Source organism: Carassius gibelio, chromosome B1 (assembly GCF_023724105.1).
Source record: "Carassius gibelio isolate Cgi1373 ecotype wild population from Czech Republic chromosome B1, carGib1.2-hapl.c, whole genome shotgun sequence".
NCBI lineage: Eukaryota > Metazoa > Chordata > Actinopteri > Cypriniformes > Cyprinidae > Carassius > Carassius gibelio.
In genome coordinates, this window is record NC_068396.1 from 14,145,757 (window position 1) to 14,164,229 (window position 18,473).

An 18,473-nucleotide genomic window follows, 5' to 3' on the forward strand; every position below is an offset into this window, starting at 1 on the left:
CAACTTTAATTTCTAAAAAATTACAATTTGAAGCTCTGTGAAAAATCAATGACCAATAAACAGTTGAGACTTGCATAAAGTCAGGGTTAGCCACCATCCGTACAGCAGGCTGTCATGCATATTTTACAAATGTACAGTCTTGTGATTAAACCCTCTGTGTGTGTGTGTGTGTGTGTGTTTTCGTTCTCTCTGATTTATAATGATACTCCTGCAAACCATGAAGATATACTTACATGGTCCCACACAAACAGAGAAGTGAGCACACTAACAGTCACACGGAATGCCTGCCACAGTATCGGCCCTTTCCCACCATTCCGTTCCCAGAATGAGGGACATCCTCATGGGAAGTGTTTCTGGTATTTTAACTGTTACTGGATGTTTCCTTTTATTGTTTGAGAGGCATTAATTTTCCACAATATGTCTTCATCCCGGAACTTTTCTGGGCCTTTGATAAACTCAAGTAAATTGTGTTTATTCATTTTTTATTTTTCATTACTTTTTTTACTTTCAAATGTTTTGGTAGCCTATACATCCTTTTATTTTCGCCATTCTGATTTCTAAATCCGTATTCAAGCATTCAATTCGTGTTCATTTGTATGGTGCCTTTTACAATGCATTCCTTTTCAAAGCAGCATTACAAAAAAAATGTTTTAGAAATTACAAACAAGAAGCTTGTGGTGACTGTCAGACCTTGAGAGGCTCCTAAATGAATACACATCTAAATTGACTGTTATTTTTCTGTTATTGTCAATTTAAAATGTGCTTTTTAATATGCATGTCATTCTATTCCAAATCAAGGCAAACTGACATAAAAAGCTCAGATTTTTAAATGCCAATTCACAATTTGAATGTTCTCGCCATTTGATAAATTGATAAATTTGATAACTGTTGATGCATCATCACTAGCTATGCAGAAAGTTATTATGTTAAGGTCTGATGGTATGGATTCCCCCCAGGCCATTCAAGAGGCAAAAAAATCGTAAGAAATCAGTTTCACACTGCCACTTCTTGTGGTCAGTACAATCAGCAGCTTAAGTTTTAAACAGCAACACCTTCCTGTTCATCTGATACATGGTAAACCACCAGATACACTGAGACACATCAAGAGAGAGGAGACAGAGGTTTAATTCAGGGAGTAAAGCCTTGGTCTGAGATCAAGTTTCTCCTCCGCATTCCTAATATAAACCATTATGAGCTACTGATCGCCAATCTGTCATTAGTATCAAATAACACCATAACAGCCTGACAGTGAATTACACACTTAAATTACATTAAAGTAATGGAAGTAATGGACCTACCTCTCTGTTCCACTTCTGCATTCACAAAAGGGTGGAAGAAGAGAGAAAGAGAGAGAAAGAAACAACAGATTAATGATGCAATATTAAATACTTCACAGTAATTCAATTCCATATGCATGTAATGCACGTCGTGTCTTAACCCAATCTAGTGAAAGTAGTAAAATGTGCTTCATTTGTATTCTAGAAACTCTATTAACAAAGTGATCATAATTTTTGAAAACAAATATAGTGTGTCAATGTGATATTAGACTATTAGCCAGAAAAATGTATGTATAAAAACAAACTTGAGACAGAATACAAAAAAGAGAAAAAAATAGGGTTTGTTTCACAAAAATTTTTCATGTTCCTTGAGTATTGTGATTTAGATACAGACCAGCTTTCTTGGCCAGGCTTCTTGACTAATGGATAAAAGATAAATTTAATGTGTACCATTATTTATTCACTTATTTCGCATAAGATACATGGTTAACTCCAACTTGGTTTTGCACCAATTTTAAAAGCTGAATTTTATATAATTTTTTTATATTAAAATTTGTAGCCTGACACAACATCATTGTGAGTTAGGGGCAAAAAAAGTTTGAAAACAACTAGTATTTTTGCAATTACATTTGTGGCAGTAGTATTGTGAAAATACACAGTTCAAATTATCTGTTTCTCTCTTTAATTAACCGCAGTTTTGATATCATATTAGTTTTAATTTTGTATGTTTCTATCTTTGCAATAATGTCTATTTACATACACTTTTATACTTATTTGAAATATTATGCAACCAGCAGTGGAAGACTAAAATAATTTCATTGTTCTCATGCAGTGACAATAAGAGCTTGAACTGAAAAAAATTACATTCTAGACAGTTGCTACAATTTATGTTCCTTTGTGTGTGTGTGTGTGTGTGTGTGTGTGTGTGTGTGTGTGTGTGTGTGTGTGTGTGTGTGTGTGTGTGTGTGTGTGTGTGTGTGCTTCTATATGAAATATGCATGAGGATGAACTGTTAATGCATCACTCAATAGAGAGAGACTGTGTGAATGAGGTTTCAGGAGATCTTATTTAGAAGCAATTATGTCTCCCACACACACACACCTAGTCGAGTTTCAGTCACATTGTAAAAGGATCAATAACAGATAGTCATTGGCTGTCAGTTATAATGTATAAAGAAGTGATGCGTCTAGGCCCACTGGGAGGTTACGACTTCCTCTACTAGTACCCTATCCATCACAACTGACAGGCCAATGTGGGTGATGCTACAGATTTATACTGTATGTTTACCGAAATCTTTTGTTCCCTATTGTGACAGACATTGGAGTGAAACAGATTATCAAAAACTAAAAAATTAAAAACTGTAGGTCAGGGACATGGTTCTTTCCATCATTTGTTGATTAGATGGTGGAAGACCTTAATGCAAGCTTGCATCAATTGTAAGTCATCAGAAAGAAATATGCCAGTTCCAGTTTCAATGGAAGATTGACATTTTGATTAAAGTATTAAGAAAAAAAGGAAAAATGAAATGCATGCACAGATGAATTGTGCGCAAAAATATCAACAATATGCATTTAAAAAAAAACGTACAAAAATTTTTTTTTAACTATCTTCTTTTGCATTCCATAGAAGAAAAAAGCTGGGATTGGAATGAGTGTACGTTGAGAGAATACTCATTTTTGTGGTGAACTATTCTTTTAACGTAAATAGAAGCTAAATTACTAGACTGTAGTTTAAAAACTCCTTTATTCCCTCGATAAAGACAGTAGTTAATCACACAGATCTAAGGAGCAGGTACTGAGTATCTACAGTATATGAGGTGAAGTTTTTTAAGCGTGTAGGTAAAACAGTCGTCCCATATTGAGGCCAAAGCAGAAAGGTTGACTGGAGTTCTGCCAGCTCCTCCATCACAGGGGAGAAGAGAAAGCCAGAGAAACCTCAAGAAAACATTTGGAACATGTTCCCATGGGTTTCTAAGACTGAAGTAATTAAATTACCTGCCTGTGTGTGTGCATGTGAGACTGTTTGTGTGCATGTCCGTACATTTGATGGACCTCCCCACTAATTAGTGGGCCTGTGGAAAAAAATGTTTTAGGCCTTTTTTTTGACCAGATGGTCAAAAACACAGATGTGTGCACTTATGAGCACTCACACACACTTCATGGCCCCTATGCAGAGGACGATCTATGGTCAAAAGGTCAAAAAGAACTGTGTGTGCATCCTGCCTGTGTGTCCTTTGTGTCATTTAGTTCTGCGCAAGAAATTCCACCATGTCTCTGCTAATCCACCCATTTGTGAATCAGTATGAGTGTGTATGTGAATGTGAGACAAAGTGTGTGAGTGTTTTCAGGCTTTTCCTGCTGCCAGTGCCGCAGTCATACGATACTGATTTATCGTCACCGTTGCCATGGCCACCCCAGATTGGAACACCAACCCCACAGAAACCGTGAGAACTTGAAACCACATCGCTCAACCCTCGGATGATTGACAGGCTCTTTTCCCGTGAGTCATGGCAAGGGATGAGGTCGGACAACAGCGGATAAATGCAACAGAAGTACATTCATATGCATTTTTCTGTCAGGTCCAAGTTCATATTTGGTAACAGATCTGATTGAAGTGCCAGGTACAGTAGCAATCACTGCAATGCTAAGCTGTTAGGAAATACAAATGTTTCTAATCAATTTGATATGAAAATTTGACAGTGAATAAAAACCTGAACTAATGGAGTCATAATTATGGTCTTGAGGCTCTTTGTCTGAGTAGATGTGAGTGCACTTGTTTTTCTGTACTTGTGAGGGCCATATTTCAGAAAATGCCCCCGTCTTGGATGTTTAAACTCTATCGAAATTATCTGTGGTGTAATGTTTATTATTAAACCTCATTACTACAGTAGATTTTTTTAAAGGCACCAAAAGAACACCAAAAAATGCAGGTCTAATAAGGCACTTAGAAAGTACTGAGGGCCAGGCAAAAAGAAAAAACACATTATATGTGTTGGCATGGGACTCGTGTACTGGCCATCTGGCTAAAGTTATATCCAATATTTCAACCAATTTGTCATAATGGCTAAACCTCAGTAATGCCAAAAAACCTGGCAAATATCACACCATACGTGCAATAATACCAGAAAGGGACATGACGTAACTTTCTGTAAAACAATGTTTACAGAAATCACAATGGAGTTACATCAGTAAGGCTTAACTTTCATCTACCAAGAAAAGGATTTCTTCCTCACAAAGAACAATTCAAATAATAAACAGGCTTTTACGAAATAATTAATAAAAAAAATGCAATCTTCTGTGTTTCTCTAACAGAATTTTTTGCTATTTAAAAGAAAAACAAGTTACAAAGATAAATAATTTTCCGTGATAATCAACATTATGCTACAAATGTTGTTGACAGAGCTTAACTTCAACCTAAAAAATTTGTTTGAAACAGTTTGAGGCTGCTGGTATTCTATATGTACATATATATATATACACAAATTACAAATTAAATGTACAAATTATAACTGGATTTTGCTTTTTACTTTAACAAAACAAAATACCTGGGTTATAGCAAAGAACTTGCAGAACAATGGAAGTGAATGTGATCCATTTGTAAATGTTAAAATACTGAATGTTTTAAATGTATAGCAACATGGTATAAACAATGTTTTATCCAATTTTATTTTTTTATTTTTTTTTTTTACTTTCTTTAAAAACCTAACAGCCTTTGCAGGTCAAAGAATACAAATAAAAAGCAGGTACACATAAAAAACAAAGACAGGAGCTTTCGTTAAATCATAAGCTTTACATTTCTTCTTGTAAAAAAAAAAACAAAAAAAAGATTTTACTCCCAATATAACCTTGAGGGCAAATCATTTTTGTGGTAGCAATATTGCAACATTATGCCACAAATGCTGTCGATTGAGTTAACTTGTATTAAACCCAGAATATTCATTTAAGTCTGACACATTCAAGGATCTTTTAGAAGTAATAGCATACCACTTCTCAACAAGCCACACAATTTCAAATATAATTCATGCCTATAGCCAGTAGCACAAAAGAATGAGTTATACACCAAAGTTTCATACTTAAAAGTTAGAAATGTGTTCAAATACCTAAAAATGAGAAATAGCAATAGCAATACTGAACAAAGCTTAATTTATATCTGTATGTGAGTGAGAACTTACTGTATGGCACACACTCGTACTGAACCTCAAGGTATTTGTACGTTCCAGGACACGGGTCAGGAAAAACATCAGGGCCAGCAACGACTGCACACTGAGTTCGGTTGTTACACCTGAGAGAGAAAGAGAGAACGATACACCCAGACAGATAAGGCTAGGCTATTAGCTCACTTCATTCAATATCAGTCTGCCATTAGGCATATGAACCATATGTACTCGTTCAATATGTACGATAAAAATTAATGAGCCCTAAGATACCATTTTCATCAAGTGAAAGAAAAAAGATACTTTTACTCAACAATCTCAATGAAGCTGAAAGACTCAAAATGTGTGCTCCCTAAAGAGCAGGAACACATGCTGTTCTTCAAATGTAATTCCTATGTAGGTCGTATGTACATGTAGGGCTGAAAATACAGAGCTGACCGAATTCTGACACACACAAAAAGAAAAAAAAAATGGAGGAAAAGGCAGTTTTGACAAATCCTGCTTGGCAGGAACACATGCACACACACACACGGATGACCACCACATGACATCTCTGTCATATTTCATTATTATTACACCCTATAGAAATACAAGCACACACACAAAACACAACTGACATGTGTACAAACATACACACGTATCTTAAAGTGCAGTTTTATCTAGGGCTGCACGATTATGACAAAAATCATAATTGTCGATTGTACTCTTGAAATTTTTACAGTCATTATTAATTCCGATTATCCCAATTTACATTGAATGATGTTTATACCATTATTTGATGCAACTGCATGCCGTATATTTATATGAAAATAAACAAGCTGAAAACACTCCAACTGAACAACTTTGTGCTTTTCTACAATAATAAGCCTCGATGTCAGATATACATCGGATTGGTTTCTTCTTTAAATAACAAAAAATTACAAATATGAATGGTATTATAATGTTGTACCAAAACAAAAACAATGGAAAAACCCTTAAGATAAAATGTAGATAGAAAAAAAAACATATCTGAAGCATGCAGAATAAGATAAGTGGACTTTGAACGATAAATTGCCGCTTTGAACGATTATGTAATTGTGGGATCCATAATTGAAACCTTCCAGTCCAAACCCATGGGGCGCTTAAAATGCACGCTCAGACACACAAACACACACTTCAGCTTTTTAAGTTTCCAACCTTAGCTTCACAAGATCATTATAAGACAATCGAAAGTCTGATGGACTCAGGTGTATGCGTGTACGCATGTGTGTGTGTGTGTGTTTTGCATCTTACTTTTCAAGCTTTCAGAGAGTGGAATATTTTACAGGATTGCTCTCTTGGCATTTTTGTATATTTGTGTATAGATGCAGGTATGTTAAGTGTGTGTTACAGTTTGTGTGTGTGTGTGTATGTGGGCCCTAATTGCTGTGCTGAGTGAGTGTGACAGTCATACTCCCAGAGTGCTGTGGGGCATCTCTGGTTTCCGGGGCGACAGCTCTTGTGTGGCAGTGTGCAACACTCAGATATGACCTAATTTAAGAGGAGAGGAGAGGAGATTATTTTGTCTTCTTCTTTAAAGGAAATGATTTGCATGCACAAAACACCCATTAGCCTACTCAATGCCCCCGCCTAGGAAATGTTGTCTGGGGTTTTGTGTGTTTAAGATTTGTGTTCAGAGTTGTTTGGGTGTATCCGATCAGACAGGCTGAAGTGAGGAGATGTCTGGGGCAGCGTCTGTCACATGAATGTATCAGCATCATCCAGATGTACAGAGACACTGGCCTTGAAGAACATCACCTGACTGAGATATCTGAGGATTTCCTATGTGTGTGAATAACTGTTTCCTATTTCGCTCACAAACACACACAGGATATCACGATTTGTACTCATTTGAGGACAATAAGGTGGGGCAGTTTTTATAGTTATGGGCATCCTTGAAGCTCAACAATAGCTTCACACTAGCAATGCCAAGATGATGGGTTCGACTGTCGACACTGTGACAGCTATAAATATACATTTGTGATCGATTCAGAAACCATCTGCTTTAAGAAGGAATTCCACATTGTCCCCCTTTTTCATGAAATCATTTAATATAGATGTAAACCGTCAACAACAAAAATATCAACTGGTTTGACAAGTGCAGTTTTCTTTCTAGTGTTTAAATATATTGAAACAGTAAGTTGGGAACATACTGAAGAGTTTGTCTTGTTTGAAAACAGCCATTAGCTTTGAGTTTACTTCACAGCTTGGCAAAACCACAAATCCCCTTTCCTCACAATCAATAGAAGGTTAGGAAGGAAAATCTCTAATCAATAAATAAATAAGCATAAGCAGCACACCAAGGATTTTGAATGAAATTGTATTGTATTTTGCTATAGTACTGTACATGCTATTGCTTGTTTTGTTTTGGTTTTTGTAAAAAATCACATAATTATGTAAATGCACATTACCACAGTACATGCGGTTACTTTATTTTAAAGTGTTCTTGTTACAGTGTTATTATACATTTAAGTACTGAGTAATAATAATTAATTACATGTACTTAATATATAGTTAGGGTTAGGATTAGGGTTTTTAAGGTTACTTGCATGTAATCATGCATAATTTATTGTTATTATAATAGTAAGTATATGTAACATGTGCAACAAGAACACGCATATAAGATGTAAGAAGAGAAATGCTATATACAGCATAATTGTTTTTCATCATTATTAAAGTGTACATGGCACAACTCTAATTTATATCTAATTGGTCATTAAAGGGATAGTTCAAACACAAATTAAAATTCTGTCATCATTTACTCACCCTCATGTTTTTTTGTTGAACATAAAAGAAGATATTACGAAGATTGCTGGTAATCGAACAGTTGGTGGAACCATTGACCTCCATTGTATTTATTTTCCTACTATGGAAGTCAATAGCAACCACCAACTGTTTGATTATCAGCAATCTTCAAAATATCTTCTTGATGATAGAATTTACATTTTTGGGTGACCTACCACATTAAGGGGGAATACTAATATCATATTGTATTTTACTCAACAAAAAATAAACAATAAGAGATTAAATATTATAGAAAACAGATATTTTACTGGTACTGTATATGCAATATATATATATATATATATATATATATATATATATATATATATATATATATATATATATATATATATATATATATATATATATATATATATATATATATATATATATCATTTTTTTTTTTTTTTTTTTATGACATTTTTGGGGTGACAAATAAGCATAATCACCCCAAACTTCTCTTAATGTGAAAAAACAATTACTGTAATACAGTGATGAAAACCTCCATAATGGAAAGAATGATGTTTTGATTTAAATCAGCATAATTTGAATTAAATACAAAGTCAGTAAAAATACAAATAAGTATTGGCAATGATATGATTTTAGATTTTTAACTAATTTAATTTTTAACAAAACCAAAACTATTTCCACATGCAATGTAACATGATCAATAATTTGAGAAAATCAAACACCCTAACCAATCACAAGCTCTCTCGCATTTTTCATTTCTGGAACAAGTGTTTAGCATGCAGCGTGTGAAATCAGTTCTATTCTTTCTCCTCTGAATTGCATCAGACCTGCTAGTTGAAATCTCTTAGTCTTTGTGTAATATATTATGTCTGCCAATAGATCTTGGATAAGGGGCTCCCAAACAATCACCTTCCAATTACCTCCCCTCATTGATTAGAGCATTAGCCCGCCGTGGCACACACATACACACACACTCTGTGAATACATTAGCCCAAACTGAGTGAGATGTAAAGGTCAGACAAAATGAGAGAGAGCGAGTGACAGTGAGAAAGGGAGAGCGGGAGATGAGGTGGAGAATGATAAATGATGTGTGATTCCAGTCACAGCTTCTATAAAAAGCAGCAGAGCAGGACCGAGAGAGAAAAAAGGCGAAATCTTTCTCTTGTCTTCCGTTTCATGGAACGTTTCCTAATTCCTCTATGGGAATTATACACTGTTACATTCTGAGCGTGCCTTGCACATTAGCAGTTCAGAGTTACAGAAACTGAAAAATCTATCTCTTGTGTGTTGATAAAAGCATGCAGCCAGCATCTAAACATCTAAATCGAGTCTCACAAGAGAATGTGAGCATGTGTTACAGGTATTTTTGCGTGTGTATGAAAGAGAAATCATAAATGGTAATTTCCTCCACATTGACTCTGGGCATGGTCTATGGCCTTGCTAATTGGATCTTACAGTCTGGTCTACCCTGAGGCAGTGTGCATGTGTGTGTGTGTGTGTGTGTGTGTGTGGCAGCTGGCAGGTGGTATAACAGGCAACCTCAGGGCAGGATATGGTGCTCTCTCCCTTACACATTTCCACTGATTACACACACACAAACACACACTGGGAGTCATTCTGAATGAACAAAAGACCATATAATCAAATCTGTCCGGTTCAAAATTAAAACCATACAGTAGAAGCCGCCACTTTTATGAATCTTTTATAAGGGGAAGGCATGCCGTTACGCAGCATGACACATCCGTTCATAGTTTGTGATTATTCTCATGCGTAACCCATTCCCTACATCCCTACACCTTTCTTCTTGTCCATGGGCTGCCAGGTTGTCATCCCCAGTCAAAGTCAAGGTCGGACAGATAGCAGGTTGTGCTCTCGACATTAGCCGGAACTGAAACGATAATGTTTCTTGTGATGACGCAGATGCTAATGGGGTTCTGCGTGGGTTCTGTTTTTCTCTGTAGCTCGGCTTCGTCTGTGCAGTTCGGAGGCAAAGAATTCATTTGTCCTGCCAGACAACATTGAAAAATGCAAGCAGGGTGGCTAATATGTTTGAAGGCTGATGTTTGGGGCGTTATGTAACGTGGACAATCTCAAATGAGTACATCTGATTAATTCTGTGTGCTGTGTAAAAAAAAAAGCACTGCACAAATATACAGTACGCTTGCATTGTTCTGCATCGTGAACATCTGCTTTTGAGGCACAATGTCTTTTTCCTGTTTTTTATTACGCTCTTATGTGCTAATTATGCCTACAAATCAAAGTGTTGACAGTTTCGCTCTCCACAATGAGCTCAGCTGAAACCTAACACACAGCCCACGTACACAATGCAAAGTTTGGGGAGTGACAACCACATTTAAATGCAGGAATAAATACCCAAAATGATTATTCCATGTGTGTATTGAATGCAGGATACACTCCAAGTTGCAACAGTTGACACAGTGATAACTCAATAGCAGCATTACTGCATTACTAACTAGCTTCTCAGTTTGGGTCTGTACATACTACTCAGATTGAATAAAATTGTGATTGTCACTGCCTGGATGTTTTAGCCGTGAATTTAGTTGTTTAGAATGTATTTGCACTCTCAGTCATTCACGGTCATTTTGCAATTGTTAATTGTAAAGACAATTTCAGCAGAATTTTAAGCATTCTGTCAGGAGCATCTTTAAGTGACACTATATAAAACGTTACATGAAAATAATACTTTATTTTAAATAAAGTAATACATACATTTATCAAATGTAAGATTTTTTTTTAATTGTAAGATTTTTTATGTGCAGTATTACTTTAAAATTATTTATATGCTATTTTTTTATATGCTATTAGTATTGTTTAACATTTTGAATTAACTTTCATTTTTATATTTTCAGCTTTCATTTAAATTTTAGTTAAGGATTTAGCAATTTTGTGATGTGCTTTTGTCATTTTTATTAGTTTTTATTTTTAGGTTTAAGTTTTTCACAACTAAGCATTTTCATTTGTAAAATGTTTTAGTTCAGTTAATTGCAAATACAACATTTCTCATTTTAATTTTGTTTTGTTTTTAAGCAGTTTTTCTCCTTTCTAAAATCAACTAAAACATTTTAATAGTTTTACTTAACAATAACAAGGCTTATGGCCTCCTATCATTAGTATTCAGTAGCCAACAACATGATTCTTTTCTATAAATAGAACAAATTACGTAAATTCCTTCTGCTTGAGAAATCTTATTTCAAGCTTGAATAAACGAATTATGTAAGAATGTTGAGAGCAGGCACTCTCTCCTTTTAAAACTTAAATTATATAATGTCCTCTTCATTGTGCCATTTAAAGGTGCTTTAGGGAACTTTTGTAAAAAAAATATTTTTTACATATTTATTAAACCTGTCATCATGTCCTGACAGTAGAATATGAGACAGATAATCTGTGAAAAAAATCAAGCTCCTCTGGCTCCTCCCAGTGGTCCTATTGCCATTTGCAGAAAGTCATGCGCTCCCGGTAAAAAACAACCAATCAGAGCTGCGGTCCGTAACTTTGTTTGTGTTCAAAATGTAGAAAAATGAACATAATAAGCGAGTACACCATGAATCCATTTTCCAAACCGTGTACCTTTGTGATTCTTCATAGACATAAACAGAGAGAAGTAGTTCCGGCTACGATGTTCTTCCGCAAGACGCAAGCAGTTCTGTTTATTAACCGCTAGAAAGTTAAAAGTTCCCTACTGCAGCTTTAATATCGAATAATATAAAACAATATTATTTACCGCCCTATCATTTTAAGTAGAAGTGTGGTGAAAGGCATAAATTCAATGAAATTGAAACCTGTTATAATTTAAATGAATGTGTTGATATAAATGTGATTTTAATATACAATTGACTGTCTACACACAAATAAAAATGCACATATATTTTTTTAAATATTTAAATGTACGTCGAATTAAAATATTTTTATTACAGTAGGTTTATTATTTCACCAGATGTTGCGGATACAAATAGTCCTCCTTGTTGGAATGACTCATTTAGCTGCAGTGTGTACGTAGCCATACACTGACACACACACACACACACACACACACACACACAAAGACACACACATTCATACAACCTGTGAGACAACAATGAAGCACAAAGCATGTGGATGTATCTCTCTACCTGAGGCCCATAATCTTGTAGGCATCAGGCAGATAGCAGCGAGTGTTCTCCATTTGAGCGGGGTCCGAGTCACAGATCTTGTCATCTGTGCGCCCGTAATTGGCACTCTCGATCATAATGACATCGGTGCCCGGGCAGCGCAGCTCGATAGGATAACCCTCACATGACAGCTCTCGACGCACCACAGCCATCGGCACTGGAGCACGACTTAAAACTGCGAAAAAAAAGAGAGAGGAAAACATTACGTCGAACAAACTATGTAACAGATTTAAACACAAACAGAGCGTTCTTCATCTTTCATTCATGCACTCTCTCTCAAATATAAAATAATCCAGTTTTGGAGTGTGTTAGAGAGAGACGGCATGCAGCAAAAAGAATAGTTATTGGGAGCAAAACTATTTTTCATTATACAATAGAAAGACCTCATATCTGCACCCAAAAGTCACATCTATCTAGTTATCATTTCCTCAGTTATAACCTTTCTTTAAATTACACACACAGACACTTAAATCAAAAACTACATTCTTTACCACCACCCCTTTCCTGTTACCGTAGCAACACACTCCTTTCCCCGCATGACGTATAGCCATAGACAAACACCAACACAATAAACTGCATTCTAATGCGTGCACAGACGACAGACACATACAGATTCAGACACCCTCACGCAAACGCGCTCTTATGAAATTAATCTCAGGGATGTGAATGACACTTGACTGCGCGCACGAGTTAATTTCATATTCTGCTGCTGCCTCCGATTAGCACGCGCATTGACAGCAGAGACGCCACATCATCATCCAATCAGGATCCAGGATTTAACCCTCGCCATCGCAGTCGTTTCCATCGAGATTTAACAACGCGCGCACACACATAAGAGCCATTCCGATTCTAAAAGGAAGCAAAGGCCAGCAGAAACGACTGTGAGTGAGAGTGTGGGCAGAGCTGATGTATAGAACTGAAATGGCTTATGGGTATAATGTAGGTTATTAGTTTAAGTAGAATCGAGTGCAGGAAGGAAGGCTCCTGTCGAGGTAGAACTGTGTTTTAGCGCCCTTGAGACTGGTGGAAGGTGAGTGCCAGAGAAAAGAAGCAATCGATGACAGTGAGAAAAAAGGAGAGAGGCTGAATGAATGTGTGCGTTACAGAGATACAGAGGACGTCGATGAGGGAGCGCTTGTGTTGAACGTTGCCTTGAGGTTTTTAAAACATTCCCCCCAATGGCCAATTCCCCAGTGTCCTCTGAGCTCAAACTGTTACGTTAAAGGTCCCACTTGAGGGACCGAATCGCACACACGGGGTCGCGCTCGCATGTGGCGCACACACACGAGAGTCTAGACGTCTGCATCTATGATTATTGATCTGTCAGATCCTCTTACACCTGCACTCTATCTCACACACTTTTAACAGATTCACACGCAATTTTTATAGTTATGGATTGGCCCGTAAAATGGCTCGTTCACTGGAAAAGAACCCAGCTATATTTCATACTTCACTATGGTGTTTGGCAAAACGCAGCTATCTATTAAAAGGCTTTGGAGTTGTTTTTGTTTGTGTGTTTTAAATTTCTCTCCCCCGTATGTGCGGGAGCGCCTTTCTGCATATGTGGGAATGTTTTGATCATAACGGATGTGCAGTGGTTGTGAAATTCTGTGATTGCTCATGAATCATTTATTGCTGCGAGAAGAGATGTCTCAATTAATAGTTTCCAAAACTTTTAATAAGACGCAAAAACTTTGTGGAATTTTCACTGAAGATTTGAGAGCTGCGCACTTCGCTCTCATTTGGCTCGTCTTCATCTGACAGTCTGCACTTCAAGGTTGGGGGCCAACTAATCAAATAAAAGCAGTAAGACATCTCATTTATCCATCTCGGCGAAAACAACACAACAAGGAAATAATTGGCTTTTGTCTGCGTGTGTGTGAGTGTGCGCGTATTACCGAGTGTGACGGGTGTGAAGAGGGTGAAGAAGAAAAGTAGGCGTGTGGACCACATGACCGCCGATGACCCTGATGACCTCTGCACAGACTCGCTGAAGATGCGTCTCACATTAGCCATGGAGCTCCTCTCTGATGCGCACACCTAAAGTAAGAAGGACACACACAGAGCAAGCAAAGAGAATGTTAATGTTACAGCTAAAGGTCACTTTTATTGTACACAGTGTTCCAATTCAAAAATAACAGGAGCTCAGAATTTAGCCCTGTTTAGGTTCTCATTAAATTTTGCAAGATGCATCCTTGCACATTATTCAAAAAAAGGAATTTATTTCCATAATGTTTTCTCAGACAGTAAGAACTTTCTTCTTTTGAAACCACCTGAGCACATTCAGCACAGGGTGTGTTCTTGTGCTCAAAGGGAGCTAGACAGAATGCAAAAGAAGAAAACAGAACACAAAGATCTTGAGCAACATCAAGGATGACCTACTTTAAATTCATATGCAGCGCTCATGGTCCGAAAGACTATTCTAGTTGCATGTGTGCATAGACCAACAATTACAAGATACTACAGATAAACACAAAAACTCGTCTTGTATTTGTAGGACTGTGGAGTGCTGGCCAGTGACAGGTTTATGTAATATCTTCTGTGCGACAAACGTTTAATGAGATGTGAATGGTGTCATGTTGTTTTTAACTATGGAATTATGAACCATTTTTAAGTTTAGTTAAGCATAGTATTTGTCATTAATAACAAATCAGCTCAAAAGCAGAGAAACTGATACAGCTGAACCCAGATGTAATGATCTGTTATATCTCTTGACAATCTAGCCGGTCTCTGAATCATGTCTGTGTAATGAAGTCGATTACACTGAAAAACAAATCCATAATATTTAATAGAGATTATTGATTGTTGTGTGTGTTTGACCATGCAACCAGTTAATCATTTGACAAAAAAAAAAAAAAAAAAAAAAGAATGAGCGTCTGGCAGTTTCTTTAACTTCACGCACTTTTATGCTTCTACAGTTTTAAACTAGAGTTTAACTTTTAAAGATTTTAACTTTTTGTTTATATGAAGGTCACCTTGAAATGTCATAATTTGTTTCAGCTTTTATTTAAATGCTTCACATCTGCCAGTTTTTTTAATCTTGTTCTAGACTTGCAATTTTAAACTATGAAATCCATTACTAAATACAAATCATAGAACTATAATGACCTAAATGGGGGTGAAATAAAAAATAACCATTTCAACAATAATTGTTTAAGTAAATATCACTTACAGAATACTTTTTATTGTCCATCATTTTCAATCGAGCAAGTAATTATACTAAAGTATTACCAAAATATACGCTGTTGGATATATTAAATAAAACAATGAGTGTCAAAAGTGTATTTCTAAACATCCACATATTTGAATAGGCCCATAGCTGTGTAATGTGTAACAGTAAAAACAGAGGAATGACAGCACAGAATGAAAATCCTGTGACAATACTCTTGAGAAGACACATGTGGTGCTCTGCTAATGCCTCCTACAACAGCTTAATGCATCTGTCCTCTTTGCCTCTCCCACACACACACACACACACACACACACACACAGATAGTTATATATGGCCTGCCTCCACTGAACATCTTTACCTTATTAAAAATAAAGCACTATACAGCCACTGTCTCATTAAACTTACATAAACACTCAACAATGCCACTCAGTCATTAGAAACACACAGCCGCACACTCTGTCTTCCTTATGCCCAAAAACACACGTAGCTTAAACACTCTCTCTTTCTTTGTCTGGGTGATTGATGGCTGCTTAACTAAAGTCAACAGAAGGGTTTCGAGCAGATGTCCCACATTATGAACAGGGACATATGGAAGTATAGCCACGGTACCAGTAAAGAGCATGTGTGTGCTTATGCGTGATCAAATGACCATGTAATCATTCTACCAGTAAATTCCTGGTCAAATGAGTGTGTGTCTGAGATCTATGACTATATCAGCTATGCAGTAAGGAAACTTGTGTTTATGGTAAACAATCAGTCAGCCAGTTAATCATGTGTACTATATATAGGTGTTTCTGCAGCTACTGGCACTTTTGACTCTCCAAAATGTAAAAAAAAAAAAAAACCTGCAAATTTTACCATTAGAGTCTTTGTAGGCCTACAAATTAAAAGGTCAACAAAATTCCATGGAGTCATTAAGATTTTATTCTGGATCATGTTTATTTTTTGTTTTTCAACTCTTCATTTTTCAAAATGTCCTTACCGCAACGTCACAGTAAGCTTCATTATATACAATTTTCTTTTTTAATTTCTATAAAAATGTTAGATATTTAGCTTTTTCGAACTTTGTGCAGTTTTGTAAATAATGATATTCAAAAATGATTTACAAAATAGGGGATTCCATGGTTTTCTCTATGCCATGTAAAATTTAGACAGTAACCTTAGATGTCAGTTGTTTCCATGCACACTAAAGATAATATATTTAGATGGTGAGTCTGTTGCACAAAGAAAACAATAATAACTTCTTCCTCCATTTTGGAGAGTACCCCAGAACGTTATAAGCATTGTTTATGTTCAGAATGTGCGCGCTGTCTACTGAACGTAAACAGATCTTATTACGTTCTGGGAATGTAAAATTATGGTTGAACCCCTGATGTCACATGGACTGTTTTACCGAGGTCCTTGCTATGTTTCTGTGCCGTGATCATGGAAATATCCTTGCTGCCTATGAAGAGTCAGAGAGCACTCAGATTTTCCAAAAATAGTTTTGACTCTTAGCATCTTGGCAGTTTCAAAGTCAAAAGTCCAGTGGGTGACACTAAAAAGCACATTCAAATTTTCTCTGCAATAGAAAAAGGTGACTGTGCCAACATTTTATTACATTGGTTTATCTTGAATCTCTCTGTTTGGAAATTAAATGTTGCATACCCTCAAAACCCTAAACATTGATTTTAAAAAAGCATTTTCTGAAGCAACTATGCCCCCAACCCCTTGATTCTACATGGTTTTGAGCTCTAATGGAAGTCGGGGGGGGGCAACCTTGCTGAAAATTTATCTTTTGATATAAATATATATATATATATATATATATATATATATATATATATATAAATGATGACAGAAATTTCATGTCTGGATGAACTGTTTCTTTTATGTAATCAGTTTTGATTTTACTGTGCAGAATATGTTCATGCTTAGTCAGTTCCTCAATTATTTCATTGTTTAGCATGATCCATTTGACCATATGCTAATCCTAATCACTTAATGACCCAATTAGCTATTTCAGCATAACCAATGTGTGGCCACTCTGGTATGTATAATACTGATTAACCAGTGGGCATCTGAGGATGACCGTCAGGGGTTCCGCTATTCACTCATTAGCTTTTCAGTTCCTTAAAGAACTCATGATGAGTGTGCAATCTGTAGTTGGCTGCAAGTCAATTTACCAATCAATGTGCAGAACATTCATGCCAAGATTTTCATCTTTTGGAAGAATATACAGAGTGGCAGGTGATACATGGTGATATTTTTTACTGTTAGAATAACATTCAATATTAATATCCATTTTTCATCATTTATTTATACAAAATACCATAGCAAATACTGGCCATTTATCAGTTAATTATTGGTTTACATTGAAATAAACTTCAGCACACTGTTGATTACATGCTAATTAAAGCACTGCTTCTAAAAATCTCGAAGCAAAAACAAACAAACAATCTACATAAACTAGTTAGTAGTTAGTATGTTTTTTGGATAATTAGACCATAATGAATCATCTCTAATACTATATGCAGCCAGAAAGAGCACAAGTTTTGACCAGCTGTCCCTTATTTTGCTCTCATACTTAGCAGATAGTGTTATGAACAACATTATCTATCCTATTTCATTATCTCACCACGACTGAGCAGATAAAGTATCTGAACACTGAATAGCTGGCGTTGGCGTGTTAATGTGGGTGGCCATGCATTAATATACACCTCCAAGTGTTGTCAGGCATTTTTCCATCTTACTTTCAATAAAAGCATTTATTTATTTATTTATGTAAAGCCATGCTGAATTGTCTGAGTGTGGCTGAAGTGTCTGAATACTTTTGGGGGCCGCTGTAGATGGATCCACATTTGATAGAGACTGACAAGAAAAGTCAGCCAATTTCCAAGTTCATTTCCTGAAGTCATGAACTTACTCTAAGAGTGCGGTAGACTGCGTTA

At 36.1% G+C, this 18,473-nt stretch overlaps 1 protein-coding gene across 1 annotated transcript in view; it reads right to left on the reverse strand.

Moving 5' to 3' along the window:
- LOC127949186 (adhesion G protein-coupled receptor L3) overlaps positions 1-18,473 on the reverse strand; it is a 103,311-nt gene that overhangs the window by 65,669 nt on the left and 19,169 nt on the right. The window contains exons 2-5 of the mRNA XM_052546179.1: positions 14,270-14,411; positions 12,333-12,546; positions 5,449-5,558; positions 1,299-1,313 (exon numbers count right to left, since the gene is read on the reverse strand). Coding sequence (XP_052402139.1) covers positions 1,299-1,313; positions 5,449-5,558; positions 12,333-12,546; positions 14,270-14,387 — 457 coding nt within the window. The 5' untranslated portion in view covers positions 14,388-14,411. The remainder of the gene's footprint in view (positions 1-1,298; positions 1,314-5,448; positions 5,559-12,332; positions 12,547-14,269; positions 14,412-18,473) is intronic.